The 24446-nt window shown below is 41.5% G+C and overlaps 1 protein-coding gene and 1 long non-coding RNA gene across 2 annotated transcripts in view; one reads left to right on the top strand and one right to left on the bottom strand.

Annotated features, from left to right (window-relative positions):
* ILRUN (inflammation and lipid regulator with UBA-like and NBR1-like domains) overlaps positions 1 to 24446 on the bottom strand; it is an 89301-nt gene that overhangs the window by 26281 nt on the left and 38574 nt on the right. The window contains exon 3 of the mRNA XM_066359610.1: positions 21836 to 22033. Within this exon, the coding sequence (XP_066215707.1) occupies positions 21836 to 22033 (198 nt within the window). The remainder of the gene's footprint in view (positions 1 to 21835; positions 22034 to 24446) is intronic.
* LOC136389601 (uncharacterized) lies at positions 6367 to 11503 on the top strand. The gene is made up of 3 exons (XR_010748318.1): positions 6367 to 6447; positions 7255 to 7423; positions 10274 to 11503. It is a non-coding gene; the product is annotated as an uncharacterized lncRNA (long non-coding RNA).

Below are 24446 nucleotides of genomic sequence, written 5' to 3'. Positions count from 1 at the left end.
GATATTTATGTGCCCATTTTCATAGCATTATTCATAATGCCAAAAAAGAGAAAAAATCCAAGTATACACTGATGGATGAATGGGTTCTGTAGTACACATACAATGGAATAATTAAGCCTACAAAAGGAAGGAGAGTCTGAGCCATGATACAATTTGAATGAATCTCCAAGACGTATGCTGAGTGAAGTAAGCTGGTCACAAAAGGACAAATACTGTATGATACCACTTATATGAGGTCTCTGGGGGAGGCAAATTCATAAAAGTAGGTAGAATGGGGGTTGTCAAGGGCAATTGTGTGTATTTCACAATTACCGTATTTCCTCATGTATTAGACACACCTTAATTTTGGGGCCCAAAATTTGAAATAAGTAAATAAAGTACTACATAGAGTTATTGAACTCAAGTTTTATTCATCATAAAATTCATGCAACTCCTCAGCCACACGAAAAAGCGGGAAATGCAAGTTTAAAAAATCTACAACCACTGTATAAAATGCACCCAGTTTCTTTAGACCCCGAATTTTTCAAAAAATGGGTGCATCTTATACATTGAGGAAATATGGTAATTAAGAAAAAAACTTTAGGACTGATCAGGAGGTGACGCAGTGGACATACTTCAGACAAGGATGCAGAGACCCAGGTTCTAAACCCCGAGGTCACAGGCTTGAGTGCAGGCTCAAGAGCTTGAGCGCAGGGTCACTGGCTTGAGGCCAAAGGTCTCTGGCTTGAGCAAGGGGTCGCTGGCTTAAGCAAGGGGTTACTTGGTCTGCTGTAGCGCCCCCCCTCAAGGCACATACAGGAAAGCAATCAATGAACAACTAAGGAGCTGCAACAAAGAATTGATGCTTCTTATCTCTCCCCCTTCCTGTCTGTCCCTATCTGTCCCTCTCTCTGTCTCTATCACAAAAAAATGCAAAGACTTTAGGTTAGTTGCCCAACATCCATCAATACTACACTACGTGGCAGAATCAAAACCAAAGTCAGCTCTTTGAACCCTGGGGTCTAGTGCTAATCTGTAATACCATGCTGCACTCCCCAACTCTACCCCTGATCCATTTGAGAGTTCCACCAATCATGAAATAGGTAATATTCTTCCTGGCAGGAAAGATGGAAACATTAACATCCTAATAATTTAAACTTCTGTAGCCTACTAATCGAGCATATTCTGATAGCACAACTGCAGAAAATTAATATAGCATAAAAGTGCATTTAAGCAACTTAAATTACTAATTTAAATTTCAATTTAATTATAATTATGTTTAAGAATAATGTAGGGAATCAAAACTATAGCTACAGTATATTAAGAGCCAAACGTATGCAACCAGCATAAAATATACAGATTAAAAGTGGCATGTTAACAATCATTTTGGCATTAACATTGAAAAGCACTTAAATACTGCACTCAGTTAAATAGCTTGACATTTAAATAGTCCATTTTATATGCAAATAGTAGACAATGGCTGGGCTTCCCCCCCCCTAAATTTAGTATTGATTTGAGAGAGAGAGAAAAGAAGAGAGACAGAAACATCTCTATTCCTGTAGGTGCCCTGACCCTCAACCTTGGCATATTGGGACAATGCTTAACCGAGCCACCTGGCAAGGGCCTCTTTTGCCCATTTTTTAAAAATTGGGTTGGTTTTTAAATTTAATTTAATTTTTAAACTGCTTTTAGAGAGAGGAAGTGAAAGACTGAGACAGGAACATCAATCTGTTTCTGTATGTGCCCTGACTGGGGATCAAACCAACCATCTCTGTGCTTCTGGATGCTCTAACCAACTGAGCTATCTAGCCAGGGCTGGGTTTTCTTTTTATTATTGAGACTTAACAGCTTTTTTTATATTCTGGATAACAGTCCTTTATTAGATTCTTTTACAATTTTTTCTCCCAGTTCATGGCTTGTTTTTTCATTCTCTCCACACTGCCTTTCAGAAATCAGAAGTTTCTAATTTTAATGAAGTCCAGCTAATCAATTTTTTCTTTCATAGATCATGCCTTTAATGTTGTATTTAAAAAGTCATTGCCTTGGCCCTGGCCGGTTGGCTCAGTGGTAGAGCGTTGGCCTGGCGTGCAGGAGTCCTGGGTTCGATTCACGGCCAGGGCACACAGGAGAAGCGCCCATCTGCTTCTGCACCCTCCCCCTCTCCTTCCTCTCTGTCTCTCTCTTCCCCTCCTGCAGCCGAGGCTCCATTGGAGCAAAGATGGCCCGGGCGCTGAGGATGGCTCTGTGGCCTCTGCCTCAGGCGCTAGAATGGCTCTGGATGCAACAGAGTGACGCCTCAGAGGGGCAGAGCATCGCCCCCTGGTGGGCATGCCAGGTGGATCCCGGTCGGGCGCATGCGGGAGTCTGTCTGTCTGCCTCCCAGTTTCCAGCTTCGGAAAAATGCAAAAAAAAAGAAAAAAAATAAAATAAAAAGTCATTGCCTTGTCCCTGGCCAGATAGCTCAGTTGGTTGGAGCATTGTCCTGATATGTCAAGGTTGCAGGTTCAATCCCCGATTGGGGCACATACAGAACAATGTTTCTGTCCCTCCCTACCTCTCTTAACTTTATTTAAGACAAAGATTTTACACAAAGAGAGAGAGAGAGAGAGAGATATGAACATCAATCCATTCTTGTATGTGGCCCAACTGGGGATCAAACTGGCAACCTCTGTGCTTCGGAACAATGCTCAACCATCCGAGCTACCCAACCAGAGGTCCCTTACTATCTCTTTAAAATAAATAAATTAAAAAACAAAACAAAAAGTCACTGTCATACCCATAGTCACCTAGATTTCCTCTCATGTCTTATTTTAGGAGTTTTATTGTTTTGTAGTTTGATTAGGTTTATGATCCATTCTGAGCTAATTTTTAAGAATGTTAAGATCTGTGTGTAGATTTATATTTCTGCACATAGTGCTCGCTTCGGCAGCACATATACTATATTTTTGCATATAGATGTCTAGTTACTTGTTCAAAAGATTACCTTTTCTCCAAAGTACTGTGCTTGTTTGTGCCTTTATCAACAAACAACTGGCTATTTCTGTGTTGGTCTATTTCTGGGCTTTCTATTCTGCTCCACTGATCTATTTATTTACTCTTTCTCCAATTCCATACTGTCTTGATCACTGTAGCTTTATGAGTCTTGAAGTCAGAAAGTGTCAGTGCCCCAACTTAGTTCTTCTCTAATGTCGAGTTGGCTATTTGGGTCTCCTGCCCTTCCATATATCATGTATCTTAGAATTGCTTATTAGTTTCAAGAGTTTTGTGGGGGGGTTTTTGCTGTTGATTCTTTCAGATTTTCTATATAATCTTGTCACCTGGGAAAATAAGTTTATTTCTTTCTTCCTAAACTGTGTTAAGTTTTACTTCCTTTGTATTATTATTGCATTAGCAAAAATTTCCAACATTATGTTGAAAAGCAGTGGCCTCTCTTCGGCTCATTTCTAACCTTAAGCAGGAAACTTCTAATTTTTGTCTTTTAAGTATGATGTTAGCTGAAGGTTGGTTTTTGTTTTTTTTTAATAGATGTTCTTTATCAAGCTCCTTTCTATTCCTAATTAGATGAAAGTTTCATCATGAATGGCTTACAACAACTGATCTTTTATGTTGAACCAGCTTTGCATACCAGGATAAATCCCACTTGGTCATGGTACACATCTAATAAAGTATAAGCCTGACCAGGCGGTGGCGCAGTGGTTAGAGCATCGGACTGGGATGTGGAGGACCCAGGTTTGAGATTCCGAGGTTGCCAGCTTGAGCGTGGGCTCATCTGGTTTGAACAAAGCTCACCAGCTTGGACCCAAGGTCGCTGGCTCGAGCAAGGAGTTCCTCGGTCTGCTGTAGCCCCACGATCAAGGCACATATGAGAAAGCAATCAATGAACAACTAAGGTGTCGCAACGAAAAACTGATGATTGATGCTTCTCATCTCTCTTTGTTCCTGTCTGTCTGTCCCTGTCTATCCCTCTTTCTGACTCTCTCTGTCTCTGTAAAAAACAACAACAAAAAAAACAAGAACAGAAACAAAACAAAAAATAATGTATAAAAAGAAGATACAGGGATAAGCAAAAGTAAGTTTACAGTTGTGACTAAACAAAAGTTTATCTTTGTTTTTTGAAAGAGAGGCAGGGGAAGAAAGACAGGAACACCGAGCTGCTCCCATAGGTAGGTCTACTCAGATTGTCGACTTCTTCTTGTGTGAGCTTTGGTAGACCGTGCATCACAAGAAATTGGTCCATTATATCTAGGTTATCAAATTTGTGGGAACAGAGTTGCTTATAATATTCTTTCATTATCTTTATCATGTCCACAGGATCTTTAGTGATGTCCCCTTTTATTTCTAATTATTAGTGATTTGTGTCTTCTCCCTTTTTACTCTTGTTAGCCTGGCTAGACAGAGGCTTAGTGATTTAAATATAATGGCCTCCAACCCCCAGGCTGCAGACCAGTACCGGTCTGTGGGCCATTTGGTACCAGTCCACAGAGAAAGAATAAATAACTTACATTATTTCCATTTTATTTATATTTAAGTCTGAACAATGTTTTATTTTTTTATTTTTTGTATATTTCCGAAGCTGGAAACGGGGAGGCAGTCAGACAGACTCCCGCATGCGCCTGACCGTGATCCACCTGGCACGCCCACCAGGGGGCGATGCTCTGCCCATCTGGGGCGTTGCTCTGCGGCAACCAGAGCCATTCTAGCGCCTGAGGCAGAGACCACAGAGCCATCCTCAGCACCCGGGCAAACTTTGCTCCAGTGGAGCCTTGCCTGCGGGAGGGGAAGAGAGAGACAGAGAGGAAGGAGAGGGGGAGGGGTGGAGAAGCAGATGGGCGCTTCTCCTGTGTGCCCTGGCCGGGAATCGAACCCGGGACTCCTGCACACCAGGCCGACGCTCTATCACTGAGCCAACCGGCCAGGACTCGATGTTTTATTTTTAAAAAATGACCCGATTCCCTCTGTTACATCCATCTAAGACTCACTCTTGACGCTTGTCTCGGTCAAGTGATACATTTATCCGTCCCACCCTAAAGGCCAGTCCGTGAAAATATTTTCTGACATTAAACTGGTCCATGGCCCAAAAAAGGTTGGGGACCACTGAATCTTTTCAAAAAAAATAGATATTGGTTTTACTGATTTTCTCTACTGATTTCTCTTTGTAATTTCATCAATTTCTACTCTATTTTTAATTATTTCTTTTGTATTCTGCTTACTTTGGATTTAATTTGCTTTTCTTTTTCTAGTTTCCTAAGGTAGAAGCTGAGATTATAAACTGTAGGCCTTTCTTCTTTCCCAACAGTCATGTGCCATATAGCAACATTTCAATCAACAATGGACTGCAAATATGACAGAAGTCACCCAGGACTATAATGGAGAGGAAAAACATCTATTGCCTACTAAAGTCGTAGTAGCTCTCATGCCTTAGCTCAGTGCACTGTGCACGTATCCATGGTGATGCTATTGTAAACAAACCTACTGCACTGCCAGTCTCAAAAAAGTATAGTACATGCAGTGGTTTCCAACCATCCTACACTTGGGGACCACTGAAAATAGAATAATTATTTTGAGGACCACTAAGGCAGATATCACCCTGAGCATAAATGAATCCCACTAAGATCACTGGGTCCATAATCTTCATACATCAGGGTGGTTAACTCTTTCCCAGACTGGCACAAAATTTCTGGCAGACCGGCATTGGTCTACATAACAACAGTTGAAAAATGTTGGGAGTACATAATTTTTTTTTTCTTTTAAGTAAGAGGAGGGGAGACAGACTCCTGCACGTACCCTGACCAGGATCCATCTGGCAATCCCCACCTGGAGCCGATGCTCTACAGAGCTATCCCCTGCACCCAGGGCCAGCTCAAAACAATTGAGCCACTGGCTGCAAGAGGGGAAGGAGAGAAGGGGGAGAAGAAAGGGGAGAGAAGCAGAAAATCGCTTCTCCTGTGTGCCCTGACTGGGGATGAAACCCAGGACTTCCGCACACTGGGCCGACACTCTATGCACTGAACCAACAGGCCAGAGCCAGAGTACAGAATATTTTATAACAATAATAAATAACTATGTCACTGGCTTATATATTTAGTATATATACTACACTTGTATCATTCTGAGAATGTTTTCTACTTACTAAAACTAAAAACAAGTGTGCTATCAAACAGTCTGCCATGTTATGCCAGCAGCCGCCTCGTACACCTTGTGCTTGCCGCCTCCTCTCTTGCGCATGATTAAACCTCAAGCTGTTTGTGTAGTGACATGCTACACCGGTTTGTCGCCTAGGAGTCCCATGTTATGCCACGGAGCCTAGGTGTGTAGGAAAGTTTACCATCTAGATTTATGTAAATACATTCTCTGACGTCTGCACAATGATGAAATCGCCAGATCCGCCGTCTCTATGCAGTAAGTGGCTGTACAACATGCTAGAAATTTCCCTCTAAGCACTGCTTTTCGCTGCACTTCACAATTCTGGTAAGTGGTATTCTCATTTAACTCATATTTTTAAATTTCTTTTGAGATTTGTTCTTTCCCCAAGTGTTATTTAGAAGTGTGCTGTTTAATCTCCATGTACTTGGGGATTTTCTCACTATCCTTCTGCTGTTCATTTCTAGTTTAATTCCATTGTGGTCAACGGGAAATAATGTATGATTTTTATTCTTTTAAATTTGTTAAGGTGATTTTATGGCTCAGAATGTGGTTCACCTTGATGTTTCATGTGAACTTGATAAAAATGTTATCCTGCTGTTGTTGGGTGAAGCAGTCTGCAGATGTCAACTATATACCCTAGAGTGCTAGATGCTACAGAGTTCAATCAAACCCCCAGGGGTTTCTGCCTGCTGGCTCTGTCCTTTTCTGATCAGAGTGAACTCTCCAATAATAATGCTGCATGCAGCTATTTTTCCTTGTAGTTCTATCAGTTTTTGCTCTCATAGTTTAACACTCCGTTGTGAGGTCCATACACACTAAGGATTGTTTGTGTCCTCTTGGAGTACTGACCTCTTTTTGTTCCTGATAATTTTCTTTGGTCTGAAATCTACTCTGTCTAGATATAGCTACTTCTGCTTTCTGTGGATTTACATAGTTTTAACATGGTAGATCTTTCTCCGCCCCTTTATCCATTTTTGCATTTTGTTTTGTTTTGTGACAGAGACAGAGAGACAAAGAGAGGGACAGATAGGGACAAACAGACAGACAGGAAGGGAGAGAAATGAGAAGCATCAATTCTTCGTTGCATCCTCTGTTGTTCATTAATTGTTTTTTTATATGTGTCTTTACCAGGGGGCTACAGCAGAGCGAGTGACCCCTTGCTCAAGCCAGTGACCTTGGGGCTCACGTCTATGATCCCACGCTTGAGCCAGTGACCCTGCACTCAAGCCAGCGACCTCAAGGTTTCGAACCTGGTCCTCTGCATCCCAGTCCAAAGCTCTATTCACTGCACCACGGCCTGGTCAGGACCCTTTTATTTTTAATGTATATGGATATTTCTAATCAAACTAAGTTTCTTGTAGACAACATATACTTTGGGCCTTGTTTTGTGACCCACTCTGACAATTTCTTTCTTTAAACTCGGGTGTATTTAGACCACTGAGGTTTAAAAGTACATAGTTGATGTAGGTGAATCAATACCTATCACATTTGTGACTGTATGCTACTTGCTGCCCTGGTTCTTTGTTACTATTTTTGTCTTCCACTACTTCTGCCTTTTATGGTTTTAATTAAACATTTTATATGACTCCATTTTCTCTCCTTTCTTAGCATATAAATTATGCTTCTTTTATTAGTGGCTGTCAGTTTGCAATGTACATTCACAACTAACCCAAGTCAAGTCTGAAATGACTAGTAATAACCAAACTCCTAATTTCTACCCGTCTACTGTTATCTTTGCTGTCACATTCCACTTATACATATGCGTATACACCCCCACACACACAACTGCACACACTGTTGTGATTATTTTGAACTTTTCTTCTGTTACAGCAATTTTTAAAAAAGTTTTAATATTAAAATCATTTATTCATTCTCCATTCTTCCTTTCTTTGTATAGTTCTGAGTTCTGACCTATATCATTTTCCTCCTCTCTGAAGAACTTCCTCAACATTTCTCGCGAGGAAGATCTGGCGACAAATTTCCTTAATTTTGGTTTGTCTGAGAAAATACTTCCTAACTTCTGAAGGACAACTGTGTAGGGTACAAAATCTTAGGTTGGGGGGGAGGGTGTTCTCTCAACATTTTAAACATTTCACTCCACTTTCTTCTTGCTTATATGGTTTCTGAGAAGACATATATAATTCTTATCTTTGTCCCTGTACTAGTAAGCTGTTTTTTCCCACTCACTTTTTTAAAGATGTTTTCTTTACCTCTGATTTTCTACGTTATGAATATGATATGCCCGTGTGTGGTTTCTTCCAGGTATTTGTCCTGTGTGGTGTTTTCCTAAGCTTCCCAGATCTGTGGTTTGGTGTCTGATATCAATTTCGGAAACTTCTGTTACTACTGCTTCAAATATTTCCTTTGTTCCTTTCTTTCTTACCCTTTTGATATTCCAATTATGATATGTTATCTTCTATAGTCCCACAGTTCTTATTCTATTCTTTATCTTTTTTCACTTTGCTTTTTAGTTTTGAAAATTTTTATTTGACGTATCTCAAGCTCAGAAATCCTTTATTCAGATGTGCCCTGTCTACTAATGAGCCCATTCAAAGGCTTTCATTTGTTAGTTTTTGATCTCTAACATTTAAATTTTTTTCTTACAATTTTACCTCTCTGCTTACATTACCTATCTGTTCTTATATGTTGTCTTCTTTTCACATTAAAGCCCTAAGTATATTTATAAATTTTTTTAATTCCTGGTTTGAAATTTCCAACACGCCTGCCATATCTTGACTTTGATACTTATTCAGCTCTTAAAACTTTTTAGCCTTTTAGTATTTCATGTCATTTTTTTTGTCGAACAGTACACACAATGTACTGTATAAAATGAACTGCAGAAAGGACCCTTTAGAAATGTAAGGGTAACGGGAGGGGAAGCACTCTGTCGTTTTCTGATCAGGACCCAGTCTTTCGGTGTGCCTGTGCTCTGGGACTGTGAACTTAACCAGTGTGACCCGGGTTTCTGTCCCCCTTTAAGGGGACAGCATGGCTAAGGGGGCAGCAGCTGGGTATTTGCCTCACCCCATGTGGAAAGCTAGAGCCAGCTGCAATTTACTATTTCCTCTCTCCCTGGTCCATTAGGCTCTTACAAAACCACAACAGGTTAGGTTCTGGTAAGATAATTTCTCCTGAGGGCAGGCCTTCAGAGGAACAGAATGTTCTGGTAATTTCAAACCAGTTCTTTCTCCCCTCACTGCTGGAAGAATTAGGGCATTTCTGTCCAATATTACCCACTGTGAGAATCTGGCACAGACTTTCAGGTAAAACTCACATTAGTGTGGGGACACCTCTGAAATTTTATCTCTCAGACGTCCACACTAAGCCTCCAATAATCTTTCAATTACAGTTTTGGTTTTTCTAGCCCACAACTGGTTCCCGGTTCCCACTGAGATCTCTGCTCCAATAAACTGTGATTTTCTTTTTTTTATACAGAGACAGAGAGAGGGATAGATAGGGACAGACAGACAGGAACAGAGAGAGATGAGAAGCATCAATCATCAGTTTTTCATTGTGACATCTTAGTTGTTCATTGATTGCTTTCTCATATGTGCCTTGACTGTGGGGCTACAGCAGACCGAGTAACCCCTTGCTAGAGCCAGCGACCTTGGGTCCAAGCTGGTGAGCTTTGCTCAGGCCAGATGAGCCCGCGCTTAAGCTGGCAATCTCGAGGTCTCGAACCTGAGTCCTCCACATCCCAGTCTGACACTCTATCCACTGCGCCACCACCTGGTCAGGCTAAACTATGATTTTCTGTGTAATTTTCAGTGCATACTAAGCTGTATATTCTTCTGCCTTGGGTACTCCATATAAGCATTCAACACCATCCAGGTTTTATGACCTGGTGGAATCTTTGACTCCATCCGGAAGATCCCACCAGGACCCAAAAAAACAGACCACTGGTATATCTGAGATGGAGAAACCTCAAGGAACCTTCACTAAGAGAAGTTCATAACAAGACAAGTTAAAAGTTGAGGAGAGATTACTGTACAATATAGTTAGGTTTCTAAAATAATAACAATAAAAATGTTAATAACTAATAATAATAAGCATTTAATGCTTATTCAGTGTTCACTTACCATGCCAGGGGCTAGTCTAAAAACTTCTGCATGCATTAACCCTAATTCCCTCTGTTTTCTTTATTTCATAGGTGAAAAATACTGACTCACTGGAAGATAAAATAATTTCCTTAAGGTCACACTGTTATCACACTGTTGAAGTAGAGGATACGGCTCCAGTGCTCATGCTGCTGCTCTACTGTCCTTTAATAAAAACGAATATTTAAAAATTTAATTACAAATGAGCCAAATAAGTTACGGTTCGGTCATTCTTAGCAAGAAGCCCAGATTCTAGTTTTGAGCTAATACATTTTATTACTTAATCACTGTTAATATGCCTTGCCCCAACACAGCAGAAAGAATTACTGACCCATAAAAACAGGAAACACATTAGAGTTGCCAGGTGCTAGAAATGGGAGTGTCTAATGGGTTTCCTTCTGGGCTGATAAAACTGTATTGAAACAAAACAGGTAACAGTTGCACAATATTGTAATAAATGCCACTGAATTGGACAGTTTAAAATGGTTACATATATAAATTTTACCATATTTCCCCATGTATAAGATGATCCCATGTATGACCTTAATTTGGGGGCCCAAAATTTGGGGGAAAAAATGTATTACATAAAGTTATTGAACTCAGGTTTTATTTATCCTAAAATTCATACAATTCCTCATCACTGTCAAAACTCCCATCCATTAGCTTGTCCTCATCTGTGTCTGATGATGAATCACTGTCTTCAACAATGAGCACAAAAACAAGCACAAATAAATGGGAAATGTGAGTAAAAAAGCTACAAACACTGTATAAAACGTACCCAGTTTTTAGACCCTAAAATTCCTCCCCCAAAAAACATGCATCTTATACATGGGGAAATACAGTAACAATTTAAAAAATGATTTACAATATTTCAGTAAATAGTAATTCAATGGAACTGTAGGCAACTACTAAATATTTCTGTTCTGTTTTTTTTAATACAAGGGAAAAGGATTCTAAAATATTATTGAATATGAAAAGTAGGTTACACAACTAAGTGTAGCACCATGCCGAATGTGGAAAACAACTATTTTTGCTTTTAGTATTTGGATACATAAACAGTGTCTGCATCTGTAGAGCAAAATACTTTGTTTCTTTATATTGTTTGTATTTTCTATGTCGAACATTTCTTTTATTACCAGAGCAAGCACAGCTAAGGTCATTGATCTGACACAAAATCAAGAAGTCTATCAAGATAGAAAAAAGAAAGGAGACACAAATATCGAGAATGAAAGGGGGTTATCACTACAGACACAGAAGGCACTGGAATGATGACAAAGGGTGCTACAAACAACTCTACGCACTTCAATTCAACAATGAAAAGAACCAATTCGCTGAAATTATCCAAAGTCTCCAAAGATGAAATAGATAACCCTAAGATCTGTAACTGTAAAAAAAAAAACTGAATTAGTAATTAAAAACCTTCCAGAAAAGAACCCTCCAGGGCTAAATGGTTTCTCTGGCAAATTCTTTAAAAGAACACCACCAGTTCTATATAATTTATTACAAAAAAAAATATTGATACATGCTAGTTTATAGAGCTATACTTCCCAAGAGGTCAGGACACTAGCCACCTGTAGCTATAGAGTACTTGAAATGTGGCTAACGTCACACATTAAAATGATAATATTTTGCCCTGGCCGGTTGGCTCAGTGGTAGAGCGTCGGCCTGGCGTGCGGGGGGACCTGGGTTCGATTTCCGGCCAGGGCACATAGGAGAAGCGCCCATTTGCTTCTCCACCCCCACCCCCCTCCTTCCTCTCTCTCTCTCTTCCCCTCCCGCAGCCAAGGCTCCACTGGAGCAGAGATGGCCCGGGCGCTGGGGATGGCTCCTTGGCCTCTGCCCCAGGCACTAGAGTCACCCTGGTCGCGGCAGAGCGACCCCCCCCCCCCGTGGGGCAGAGCATAGCCCCCTAGCGGGCAGAGCATCGCCCCTGGTGGGCGTGCCGGGTGGATCCCGGTCGGGCACATGTGGGAGTCTGTCTGACTGTCTCTCCCTGTTTCCAGCTTCAGAAAAAAATACACACACAAAAAAAAATGATAATATTTTGACTATACTGAATTAAATAAAATATATTATTTAAAAAAACTTAATTCCTCAAATAAGAAATAAGAGCTGCCTTCTTAATAATTTCTTATTTCTAAATATAAAAGAGAAACTATACAACTGTAACAGTCTCAAGGAAAATTAGAACATATTCATTCTAAGGATGCAGGACTTTATAGCTACCAACCCTAACCTTAACCCATTCCAGAATTCAATTGTTTTCAAAACCATCTCAAAACAAACTACAAGCGAAACTCTTAAAAATCATCAGAGGAAAATGGAAGGACACTGATCACTACAAAACAAAACCTAGAGGTTAGCGAGCTCACAGCATCCCTTCAGGACTGACAATTCTTGCCATAAAATAAGGAAAGCAGACACTCTCCAAAGATAAGGAGAAAAAACAAGAGAGTTTTACCTAATTTCTAAGTAATAAATGTCTTTTGCCATTTGAAGGAAAAAGCCATTAAAGCATTATGTGACTAGTGTCAAAGCATCATTACGGGAACAGAATGCAATTTACTTTTCAGTATAAAAATACCCTTTCCAATGATTCTCACTTTTTACTACAAGGCTACAGATAGTTTTCTAAAAATAAAGCAATTACATTCTGAGCAGTATTTAAGGAATACACACTGCATCAGAAAAGCTAAGGCATCATATAAAGCTTAAAAACACTTTACATTATTTCAGACACTAATCATTCCGTTAAAAAGAAAACAAACCCACACATTTCCCAGTAGTTTTACAACACACACAGATAAATCAGGTGTCCACCGTGATCTGAATGGAAAGCTACTGTATTATGCTTGCTTCCTTATCTGTAAGAGATATGCTCAGGTCTGATTCAGTGGCAAGGGTTCATAATGGCATTTACTAAAAATTCCCGTCACACAACTTCTCAGTCAAACCTGAAGAATTTCTTATCTAAAACAATTTCAGCATATATAGTAACATTTTTTGTGAAGGGGAAATGTACATATCTGCTCCATAATAACTCTTACTTTTTTCCTCATTTTTAATATTTCTGAAATCAAAATGCATCTTATATCCCTGGCTAGTGGCAATGGATCAAGCCCTGGTCAGGGCACATATGAGAAGCTATCAATGGGTGCACAATTACATGGAATGATGAGTTGATTCTTTTCTCTTTCTCTCTCTCTCAAAAAAAAATGCATCATATAATTAAATATGTCCATTTCACATGATAATGGCTCTACCCTTCCTCCCATAAGTAGTCATTAAACCAATGATGCATATTAAAATTACTGTCACATAGGAATCAAAGAAGAGGCCTGACTTGTGGTGGCGCAGTGGATAAAACACCAGCCTGGAATGCTGAGATTGCTGGTTTGACCCTGGGCTTGCCTGGTCAAGGCACATAAGGGAGTTGATGCTTCCTGCTCCTCTCCCTCCCTTCTTTCTCTCTCTTTCTCTCTCCTCTCTAAAATAAATAAATAAAATCTTAAAAAAAAAAAAGAATCAAAGAAGTGCAGAAAGTTTTATGTGTAAATGTTTTACTATACACGATAGAACTATACTCGAAGTAACTGAACGCTTTAAAACTAGATCGAGCCTCAACTGTATCGTTTACCAATGCAATCACACACAAAAAGTTAAGAATTATATATACAGACCTAGCTGGTTGGCTCAGTGGTAGAGCATTGGCCCGGTATGTGGAAGTCCCGGGTTCAATTCCTGGCCAGGGCACACAGGAGAAGCACCCATCTGCTTCTCCACCCTTCCCCCTCTCCTTCCTCTCTGTCTCTCTCTTCCCCTCCCACACCCAAGGCTCCATTGGAGCAAAGTTGGCCCGGGTGCTGAGGATGGCTCCATGGCCTCCACCTCAGGTGCTAGAATGGCTCCAGCCTCAATGGAGCATCGCCCCAGATGGGCAGAGCATCACCCCCTGGTGGGCATGCCGGCTGGATCCTGGTCAGGCACATGTGGGAGTCTGTCTTTCTGCCTCCCCGCATCTAGCTTCAAAAAAATACATTAAAAAAAAAATAGCCTGACCAGGCGGTGGCGCAGTGGATAGAGCATCAGACTGGGATGCAGAGGACCCAGGTTCGAGACCCTGAGGTCGCCAGCTTGAGCGCAGGCTCATCTGGTTTGAGCAAAGCTCATAAGCTTGGACCCAAGGTCGCTGGCTCAAGCAAGGGGTTACTTGGTCAGCTGTAGCCCCATGGTCAAGGCACATGAGAGGGCAATCAATGAACAACTAAGGTGTCACAACGTGCAACGAAAAACTAATGATTGATGCTTCTCATCTCTCCATTCCTGTCTGTCTGTCCCCATCTATCCCTCTCTCTGACTCTCTGTCTCTGTAAAAAGTAAATTAATTAATTAATTAAATTAATTAAATATATATATACAGTATATATATATTTTAATTTTCTTTTTCAATTAAAGTTTACATTCAATATTATCTTAGCTTCAGATGTAAAGCATAGTGGTTAGGTAATCATATAGTTACTTTAACAAGTGTCCTCCCAATATTCCCAGTACCCACCTGGCACCACACACAATTATATCATTGACAAGAGTCCCTGTGCTGTATTTTATATCCTCGTGACTATTTTGTAACTACCAATTTGTTCTTAATCCCTTCACTTTTTTCACCTAACCCCTCTAACAACCATCAGTCTGTTCTCTGTATTTATGAGTCTATTTTGTTTGTTCATTTATTTTGCTCTTTAAAATCCAGTCTCTGACTGACTCACTTCATTTAGCACAGTACCCTTTAGGTTCATTGATACTCTCACAAATGGTAAGATTTCATTCTTTTTTATGGCCAATCAATATTACTGTGTGTGTGTGTGTTACACCACAGCTTTACTTCCATATCTTGGCTACTGTAAATAACTTTACAGTGAACATAGGGGTATATATGTTCTTTCAAAGTAGTGTTTTGAGTTTTTTTTTAAATATATAGCTAGCAGTAAAATCATTAGGTCAAAGGCAGTTCCCATTTTTACTATTTTGAGGTCCCTCACACCACTGTCCACAGAGGCTGCCCCAGTCTGCACTCCCATTGACAGTGCACAGGATTCCCTTTTTTAAAACAAATTATGCCTAAATATTTAATATTTGAAGTGGTCGGTGGTTTTACAGTATTTTCTTTTTAACAATAAGCATATTAATATTTTAATAAAGAATTATATTTAATTTCAAAAATCTTAACGGAACTGTCAATTCCAAAATTCAGAACCCTTGGAACCTACCATTCCAGAGTAAAAGAAGTTTCTGTTGGCCTGACCCGTGGTGGTGCAGTGGATGAAGAGTCAACCTGAAATGCTGAGGTCGCTGGTTGAAAACCCTGGGCTTGGGCTTGCATGGTCAAGGCACACAGGAGAAGCAACTACTACGAGCTGATGCTTCCTGCTCCTCCCCCCTTCTCTCTCTCTCTCAAATCAATAAATAATATTTAAGTTTCTATAAACAGAAGGGCTGTAGCTACCACAACAAAAAAATATGCTGCTTTCAAATTATATTATTGCCCCTCTACCATGTCCTTACATAGTTATTTGGTCTACTGAGAAATAATAAAGCTACTGATAAAACAATGTTAGCACTAACACACAGCAAAACTACTCACAGTTGAATTTCAAATAGTCTAAAACATTTGATGCTTCATACCTACACATGCAAATATTTTTTACTATCCTTTATAGATAGATCACTGTTTCATCTGATTCCTTGATCTTCTATGCTTCACAGAGGTTCAGGACCCACATATCCGCATTTTAGAGTTTAATACAGTGGTTCTCAACCTTTCTAATGCCGTAACCCAGCAATACAGTTCCTGATGTTGCGGTGATCCCAAACCAAAAAATAATTTTGGTGGCTACTTCATAACTGTAATTTTGCTACAGTTATGATTCAGAATGTAAATACCTGATATGCATTATGTATTTTCCGATGGCTTTAGGTGACCCCACTGGGGTCGCAACCCACAGGTTGAGAACCGCTGGTTTAATCTGAACTACACCCATTTCCCACTGCCTTTGACTCACTCGGAACTACCTGAACACGACCACCAAATAATCACCATCTCCTTGGCAGTAGAACCAAAGGCAGGCTTTCTTCTCTGAGGCTGAAAAAGCCTGTTACCATATAAACTTAATACAGACCTTATAACATAAAAATATTTAAGGGTTGCAGATCTCACATTTTGAAATTCTCTTCTAAAAACAATTCCCATACAAGTCACAATCAGCTTAGGTTAGCATTTCATCTGTCAAAACAGAAATCTGGTGTTTTCAAGGGCTACTCATATTTCTGATATTAGAAAATTCTAGAGACCAGAACTGAAACAGAAAGCATCTTATTGAGGATCTTCTAAAAGTAAATGAGGCTGCCTTTTTCAGTCCAACATAAAAAAAAAAAGAGAGAAACGTCCTAAAGTTGGGTCAAGAGGTTAAAAACTGCCTGACCAGGCGGTCGCACAGTTGGTAAGAGTCCGACTGGGACACAGAGGACCCAGGTTCAAAACCCGGAGGTTGCCGGCTTGAGCGTGGGCTCACCAGCTTGAGCATGGGCTGCTGGCTTGAGTGTGGGATCGCAGACATGACCCATGGTCACTGGCCTGAACCCAAAGGTCGCTGGCTTGAGCCCAAGGTTGCTGGCTTGAGCAAGGGGTCACTCACTCTGCTGTAGCCCCCGGGTCAAGGCACATATGAGAAAGCAATCAATGAACAATTAAGGAACTGCAACAAAGAATTGATGCTTCTCATCTCTCTCCCTTTCTGTCTGTCTGTCCCTTTCCGTCCTTCTCGCTGTCTCTCTCTGTCTCTGACACATACACACACACACATACACACACACACACACACACACATTAAGGACTGGCAGAAAAGTCAACTAGAACAGCATCTAAATAGAAGACACCTGTGTGGAGTCTGGAGGAAGTCTTTATGAATCCAGAGCTTCTTTTATAACATGATCAGTTAAAATACAGAATGAGGGAACAGTCCAAAAACTACTGGCTAGGGAGGACAGTCTGTAAATTGGAGCTAAAAAAAAAAAAAAAGATTTTAGGAAATCAACAGTGTGGTTTACATAGAGCTCCCAATATTTTTACTAATATGTTGGGTATATTACATTTTGTGAGCTTAATAAGGGAAATTCCATCTATCTATCCTCCTTCCTTCTTCCCTCCCTCCCTCCCTCCCTTTCTTTCTTTCTCTCTCTTCCTCCTTTCTTTTTTTAGGTGAGAGGAAGGGAGATAGTGAGGCAGACTCTCACATGCACCCCAAGCAGGATCCACCTGGCAACCCCCATCAGAGCTGATGCTCAAGTACTGAGCTACTTTTTAGTGCCTGAGGCTGATGCGCTGGGACCAACCTCAGTGCCCAAGGCCACACTCAAACCAACAAAGCCACTGGCTGCTAGAGGGGAAGAGGGAGAGAAGAGAGAGAGGAAGGGGGAAAGAAGCAGATGGCTGCTTCTCCTGTACCTGGGACATCCATACACTAGGCTGACACTATATCCACTGAGTCACCGGCTAGGGCCTGGAAGTTCCATTTCTAACCTCTGAGAAACTAAAAGAATAATGTACAAGTATTTAATCTATATGTGAAATGTCTCTAGGGACCCATGTGATGTATTTCCAAGAAGAGCTACTTCAGGTAGGAGGAGCCCTCATCAGTAGGTGATAACTAGTGTCACTTGACCTTACTTCACAACTAGAACCCCTCTGATTTGTAAAAAATTATCACAGTGCAGGGGTCAACCTCTGTTGTAGAATTTGGAAGAGGGCACTCTACTAGGGAGATGGGAGGCACGTTGCTGTTGGTATCAAGACTAAAATAGGGACAACGTTCTTATTCCTTTCCAAGAGTCAAATGTCCTATAGAAACTATGCATCTCCTAGCACCGTGATGGCGCTTTTTATAAAAACTGCCCACTTTTGCAGTGTTGGTCAACCTGGTCCCTCCCACCCACTAGTGGGTGTTCCAGTTTTCATGGCGGGCAGTAGCAGAGCAACCAAACAGCGAAACAGCACAGCGATTGGCCCACTGGTGGGGAGGAGAAACAAGGTTGACCAGCACTGCAAAAGTGGGCGGTTTTTATAAAAAGGTTCGCCATCACGGTCCTAGCAGGTAGGAACTCCTTGGGAGAACTCAGACGTTATTTACCCAACTACCCTGCCAAACTCAATGCCACCCTCAGTCTTACTAACTCTGAAATAGAGAGAGGACTCCCTCCCTAAACCCTAACAAGTACCAACACCGTGGAGCCAAAGTTTCCTTGTGAACATACAGTAGTGAGGGCCAAATTAATGCAAGATCATAAAACTACTTTTGTTAATTTATAACTATAAATCTATGGCTAATTTATAACTTTTACCGTACCTTAGACAAACCATTAATTTTCTCAGATCTTCAGTTTCCTCATCCATAAAATGTAGCTAATACTTCCTTCATAAGGTAATTATTTTCTTCTTTTCTAAGTTAGACAAGGGGAGATAAGAGAGACAGACTCCCACATGCACCTCAACTGGGATTCCCCCTAGCAACCCCATCTGGGGCCAATGCTCTGCTCATCTGGGGCCATGCTTGCAATCAAGCCATTTTTAGTACCTGAGGCCAAGGCTCCACAGAGCTATCCTCAGCATCCGGGCCAATGCGCTCGAACCAATTGAGCCATGACTACAGGAGGAAAAGAAAGAAGAAAAAGAGAGAGAAAGAGAGAGAGAGAGATCTGAGAGAGAGAAGGGGGGAGGGGTGAAGAAGCAGATGGTTGCTTCTCCTGTGTGCCCTGACCGGGAATCGATTCGATTCTGGGACATCCACATGCCAGACTGACACTCTACCACTGAGCCAACCAGCTAGGGCCTAATTATATATTTTTAATTTTACACTAAAACACACACACACAAAACAAGACTAGTGTTCTCAAATCCTGAATCACACTAAAAAGCAGTACCTTTACATCAAAGGCCTTTATAAAAAAAGTCATGTATGTCATACTCCGCCTGCCTTAAAAATGCTAACATTCATTTTAAACATATCCATTCAGCCTGGCCTGTGGTAGCACTGTGGATAAAGCATCAACCTGAAAAGCTAAGGTCCCCGGTTCAAAAACACATACATATGTGCCTGGTTGAGGCACATACAAGAAGCAACTACTGGTGGCACAGTGGATAAAGCTTTGACCTGGAAATGCTGAGGTCGCCGGTTCGAAACCCTGTGCTTGCCTGGTCAAGGCACATATGGGAGTTGATGCTTCCAGCTCCTCCCCACCTTCTCTCTCTCTCTCTCTCTCCCCCCCTCCCTCCCTCCCTCTCTCTCTCCTCTCTAAAATGAATTTTTAAAGAAATTTAAAATAAAAAAGCAACTACTCCGAGTTGATGTTTCCTGCTCCTCGCCTCCTTTCTCTTTCTCTCTCTCCTCTCTCTGAAATCAATAAATAAAATCTTAAAAAGAAATCAACTCAGTTACCACTCTCTGCTTTGCCCTGGGCTCAGTTTTTTGAAGAGTTACAAAGATAACGGAGACACATAGCAACATAAATTTTAAAGGAGATATGAGACATTCATCAAATTATCTGAGTAGTTCAGTAAAGCACCAAAGAGAAGCAAAGGAAAGAGAGGGCAAGAAACGCAGAGGGAGCTCAGCGTGGAGAAACTGTTTTCAGTGGTGGGGTAAGAAGATTCTTCAAGAGCAGTGGCTTGAAAACAGAGCCCAGAGAGGAGAGACAAACAATCCCTCTGCATGCTGACACCTGATTACATGCTCATTTGTTATTCAACAAATAGCAGTCTAGTAGGAGAAAAGGATCAGTACACAAACACTTAAAATACCACTTGTTAAGTATAACAAGCATGTGTACAATTCAATGAGAAAGGGAGGGATACATTTCCTTGGGGGAGAAGAGTGAGCACGGAAAAAGGAGGGAGGAGGGAAAGGTGACAGCCAGGTCCCGAGGATGAGCGGGAGTGTTTGGGGAAGGAGGAAAAAGATAGTTCAGGTAATGGGAACAGCAGAAGGACATGGAGGAGTGAAAGCAAGGGGTGTCTTTAGGGACTGGCTGCAGGGGAGTACGGAGGTGACTGAGGACAGAAGTGAAGATGAAGCAAGGCCAGGCAGACCGTCAGGAGCTTTGTGCCCACGCCAGGGAGCCAGGCTTTACTGCAGCGTGTACAAAGGTTTTAGGCAAAGAATGTCATCACATAAGCACTAAGAGAAACCTTTTCTAACATTAAACACTTCTAAGGACATAGAAATTTTTAACATTTCCACTGTCTGCAAAAACATAAGAACACTACAGGTAGTCCCCAGGTTTGAAAATGTCCAAGTGTTTATATGCACAGAAAGGTAAAAATAAATACTATGTTAAGACAAACATCTGTCTAAGTTGCATTTAATAGATAAATGTACCTGTTCCAACTTACATACAAATTTAACTTAAGAACAAACTTACAGAACCTGTCTCATTTGTAACCTGGGGACTGTCTAAAATTCCAGAACCCCCTCAAATACCTCCAAAGGTCCCACTGTGATGAGCCCAGTTAAGAGCTCCCTAAGGGCAAAGAACCATTTATTATTTATTTTTCTTTGGGCTTCCAGGACATGGGATATAGTGGAAACAATAGTGATCAAGGATAGTAAGACAAAACAAGATTTCTGACCTGATCATCTTACTAAGGTGCCAAAGAGAAGAATATGTTTGTCTAGGAGATGCTAAAATTCAGAAATCTATAGACTAGGCAGGTGTTCCATCCATAAGCAGTTAAAACACAGGTTTGGTGCTCCAAGAAGAGTGTGCAGTCACAGACATGGATTTGAGCCTGACTGTGTATGCTGTACTGCTGACAGCTGACGCCATGTGGGTAGATGAGGTCACCAGGCATGATCGGAACCCAGCTCAGAGTCTAGTGGTCCCAAGACAAAGATGAGACCAGACAGAGACAGAGCAAGAATAGTCAAAGGGGAAGAGAAACAAGGAAAAAGGTATTATGAGAGTCCAGGAAGGTGCACGTTTCGAAAAACACTTGGTGTAGGTGCTAAACGATGGGGTTCGTCAGTATGAAGACTGGAGCTGAGAACTGGGTGGTCACTGATGCACATCTCGCTGAAGTGGGGAAAGAACAGACTGGGCTGAAGCGTAAATGCGGGAGGAAGAAGAGAAGGCAGTACAGATCACTCTGTCCTGAAAGTCTGGCAGTACAGAGAAGGCGTGAGAGGTTCCCGCAGCACCAGGGTGAAGGAAGTATGCGTATTTTGTGTCGTATCTTCTATATGGCTTGTGTCTGGAGATTCTGTGAACAAAGGCTGCCTTCAGCACCTACTTGATTATATAAAACAGCAAAATTACTAAATCATTGTTTAGAATGCAAGATATATCTCATACAATTCACTAAACTGTAACTAGAATCCTAGTATAGAGAGCACTGGACTGAACCAACCAGATAGTCATTAAGTTCAAGTCATTCACCTGCATGGAGTGACTGTTTAAAAGAGGCCGTGGTTTGTTATATAATTTGAAAGCTTCTTTGAGCAACATTGGGGATGCAGTAAGATGTTACCTTAATTCCTTCACCCTGGGCTGCACAAGGACATACTCACCTCCATAGTAGAGTCCTGTAGCAGTGCACATCCGCCACTGTCCCTGATACATTCCTGCATTGCTGGGGCTGCACATCTGGACGCTGACATCTGCAATCTCTTGGGGCTCTAGCGATCTCACCATCACCATGTTCACATGTCCAAACTGGTCTCCCCCGACATATTTAAGACAAACCCCTGGAGGCCAGGCCTCTGCCCCTGAGTTCAAGCAAAAGAAGAAAAGGTTAGGCAATCAGTGGGCCCATGCTGGGTGCAGTTCATTACAAAGCCACAGAAGAGGCCTTTCTCCGTCTCTCACACATGTAATCCTACCCACACATCCCTAAGCTATAACACATCCCACATGACTGATCCAAGGGAATTATCAGAGTAAACCACCTCTGACCAACCGTCTATCCCTAACAGAAGGCACATACAGCAAAAAGTAAAGGCAGCTCCTCAAGATGTGCTTCAGGTGGCCCCAGGGAAGGCCACACATCACACTCAATCTGTGGAACCTCAGAAGGATAAGGTGAAGAACCATGAAAACAGGCACAGGGCCACATCTTTGGAGGACTGCTTTCTCTACTGAAAGGGAACGACATACCCATTTTCCCTCTCACTTTTTTTTTTTTTTAAAGAGACAGAGAGTCAGAGTGAGGGATAGACAAGGACAGACAGACAGGAACTGAGAAATGAGAAGCATCAATCATCAGTTTTTCGTTGCGCATTGTGACATCTTAGTTGTTCATTGATTGCTTTGTCATATGTGCCTTGACCACGGGCCTTCAGCAGACCGAGTAACCCCTCGCTTGAGCCAGAGACCTTGGGTCCAAGCCGGTGAGCTTTTTGCTCAAACCAGATGAGCCTATGCTCAAGCTGGCGACCTCGGGGTCTCGAACCTGGGTCCTCAGCATCCCAGTCCAACGCTCTATCCACTGTGCCACCGCCTGGTCAGGCTTCACTCTCACTTTTTAAGCTGATATTCATAGTAAAAGTAAGTCTGACTGTTTCCAATTTTTTTCATTGAGGCAAGAGGATGGAACACATAAGGAGTAACTTCTTTTTTTTTTTTTAAATTTTATTTATTATTCATTTTTAGAGAGGAGAGAGAGAGGGAGAGAGAGGAGAGAAAGACAGAGAGGGAGAGAGAGGAGAGAGAGACAGAGAGGGAGAGAAAGAAGGGGGGAGGAGCTGGAAGCATCAACTCCCATATGTGCCTTGACCAGGCAAGCCCAGGGTTTCGAACCGGCGACCTCAGCATTTCCAGGCCAACACTTTATCCACTGCGCCACCACAGGTCAGGCTTAAAACTAGTGATTTTTTTTTTATTCATTTTTTTTTTTAGAGAGGAGAGGGAGAGACAGAGAGAGAGAGAGGAAAGACAGAGAGAGAGAGAGAAGGGGGGGAGGAGCTGGAAGCATCAACTCCCATATGTGCCTTGACCAGGCAAGCCCAGGGTTTCGAACCGGCGACCTCAGCATTTCCAGGTCAATGCTTTATCCACTGCGCCACCACAGGTCAGAGGAGTAACTTCTAAGATACTGTTTTCATTTTAAAACCTTTTCCCTGATGTCTGACCTTTCTTCTGGAGTCCTTAATTATGAAAAGACCTTGGCTCAAGAGACTGTAAACACAAGACAGAGGAGTCAAGTGAAAGTTGAATGAATGAAGTAAAATTATCTTTTCTATAAACATACTAAAGAAAAAGGTAGAAAATTTACTATTTTAAGGAACCAAAGAAAAATGGAGAGCCCTGGCCGGGTAGCTCAATTGGTTAGAGCATCGTCCCAATACACCAAGGTTGCAGGTTCAATCCCCGGTCAGGGCACATACAAGAATCAACCAATGAATGCATGAATAAGTGGAATAACAAATCCATGTTTCTTTCTCTCTCTCTCTCTTTCTCTCTCTCTTTCTCCCTCTTCTCTCTTTCTCTCTACCCCTTCCCCATAAAATCAATAAAAACTTTAAGAAGAGAAAAATGGAAGAATAGTTATTCTTTCTCAAGTTCTCCTCCCAATTCTTGTTTTATATTCACTTGTATGTAGTTCAAAACACAAAGATGCCTCTAAAGCCACTCTCATGTAACAATCACAACTACTTCGCCAGTCAGAGGAAACCGGAGATCCCGTTACAGGTCCAGCCCCGCAGCCACAGCACTTGAACGACACAGCATGGTTGTAAGAACCAGGAAGCTAGCTGTATGTGTCGGTAAAGAAGACCATCTACTTTCATCCTCAGAGGGGCAGTTTCAAATTTTCACTGCAAACTCCAACAAAGTTTGCTGCTCAAGTTCCAAGCTTCTAACACTTAAAAAGAGTGACAGAAGTGTGAATCCTGGGATGTTGTACCTGTCATTAAATGTCTCGCTCTCTTTTTCAGTGGTCTAAACCTAAGAATTTAAACAAAATTAGGAGTGTGATTTTCAATAATGTGTGACATGTATCTTCTCTGGGGCAGCTGTTGGGACAGCTATGTGCAGTTCCTAGTAACCTCATCTGTTGCATATTGGAATGCCTGGAGAACCTAAACCATGACAGCAGAGAAGGACCGTGAACATCACTTATGAAACTCCCAGTGAGCACTATCTCTTAGGGAAGATCATGAACGAGAGAAGAGAGCCAGACAA

The sequence above is a fragment of the Saccopteryx leptura genome, chromosome 1 (assembly GCF_036850995.1).
Source record: "Saccopteryx leptura isolate mSacLep1 chromosome 1, mSacLep1_pri_phased_curated, whole genome shotgun sequence".
Taxonomy (NCBI): domain Eukaryota; kingdom Metazoa; phylum Chordata; class Mammalia; order Chiroptera; family Emballonuridae; genus Saccopteryx; species Saccopteryx leptura.
The sequence above is the reverse complement of the archived record's forward strand: the minus strand, read 5'-3'. Positions and strand labels throughout refer to the sequence as shown.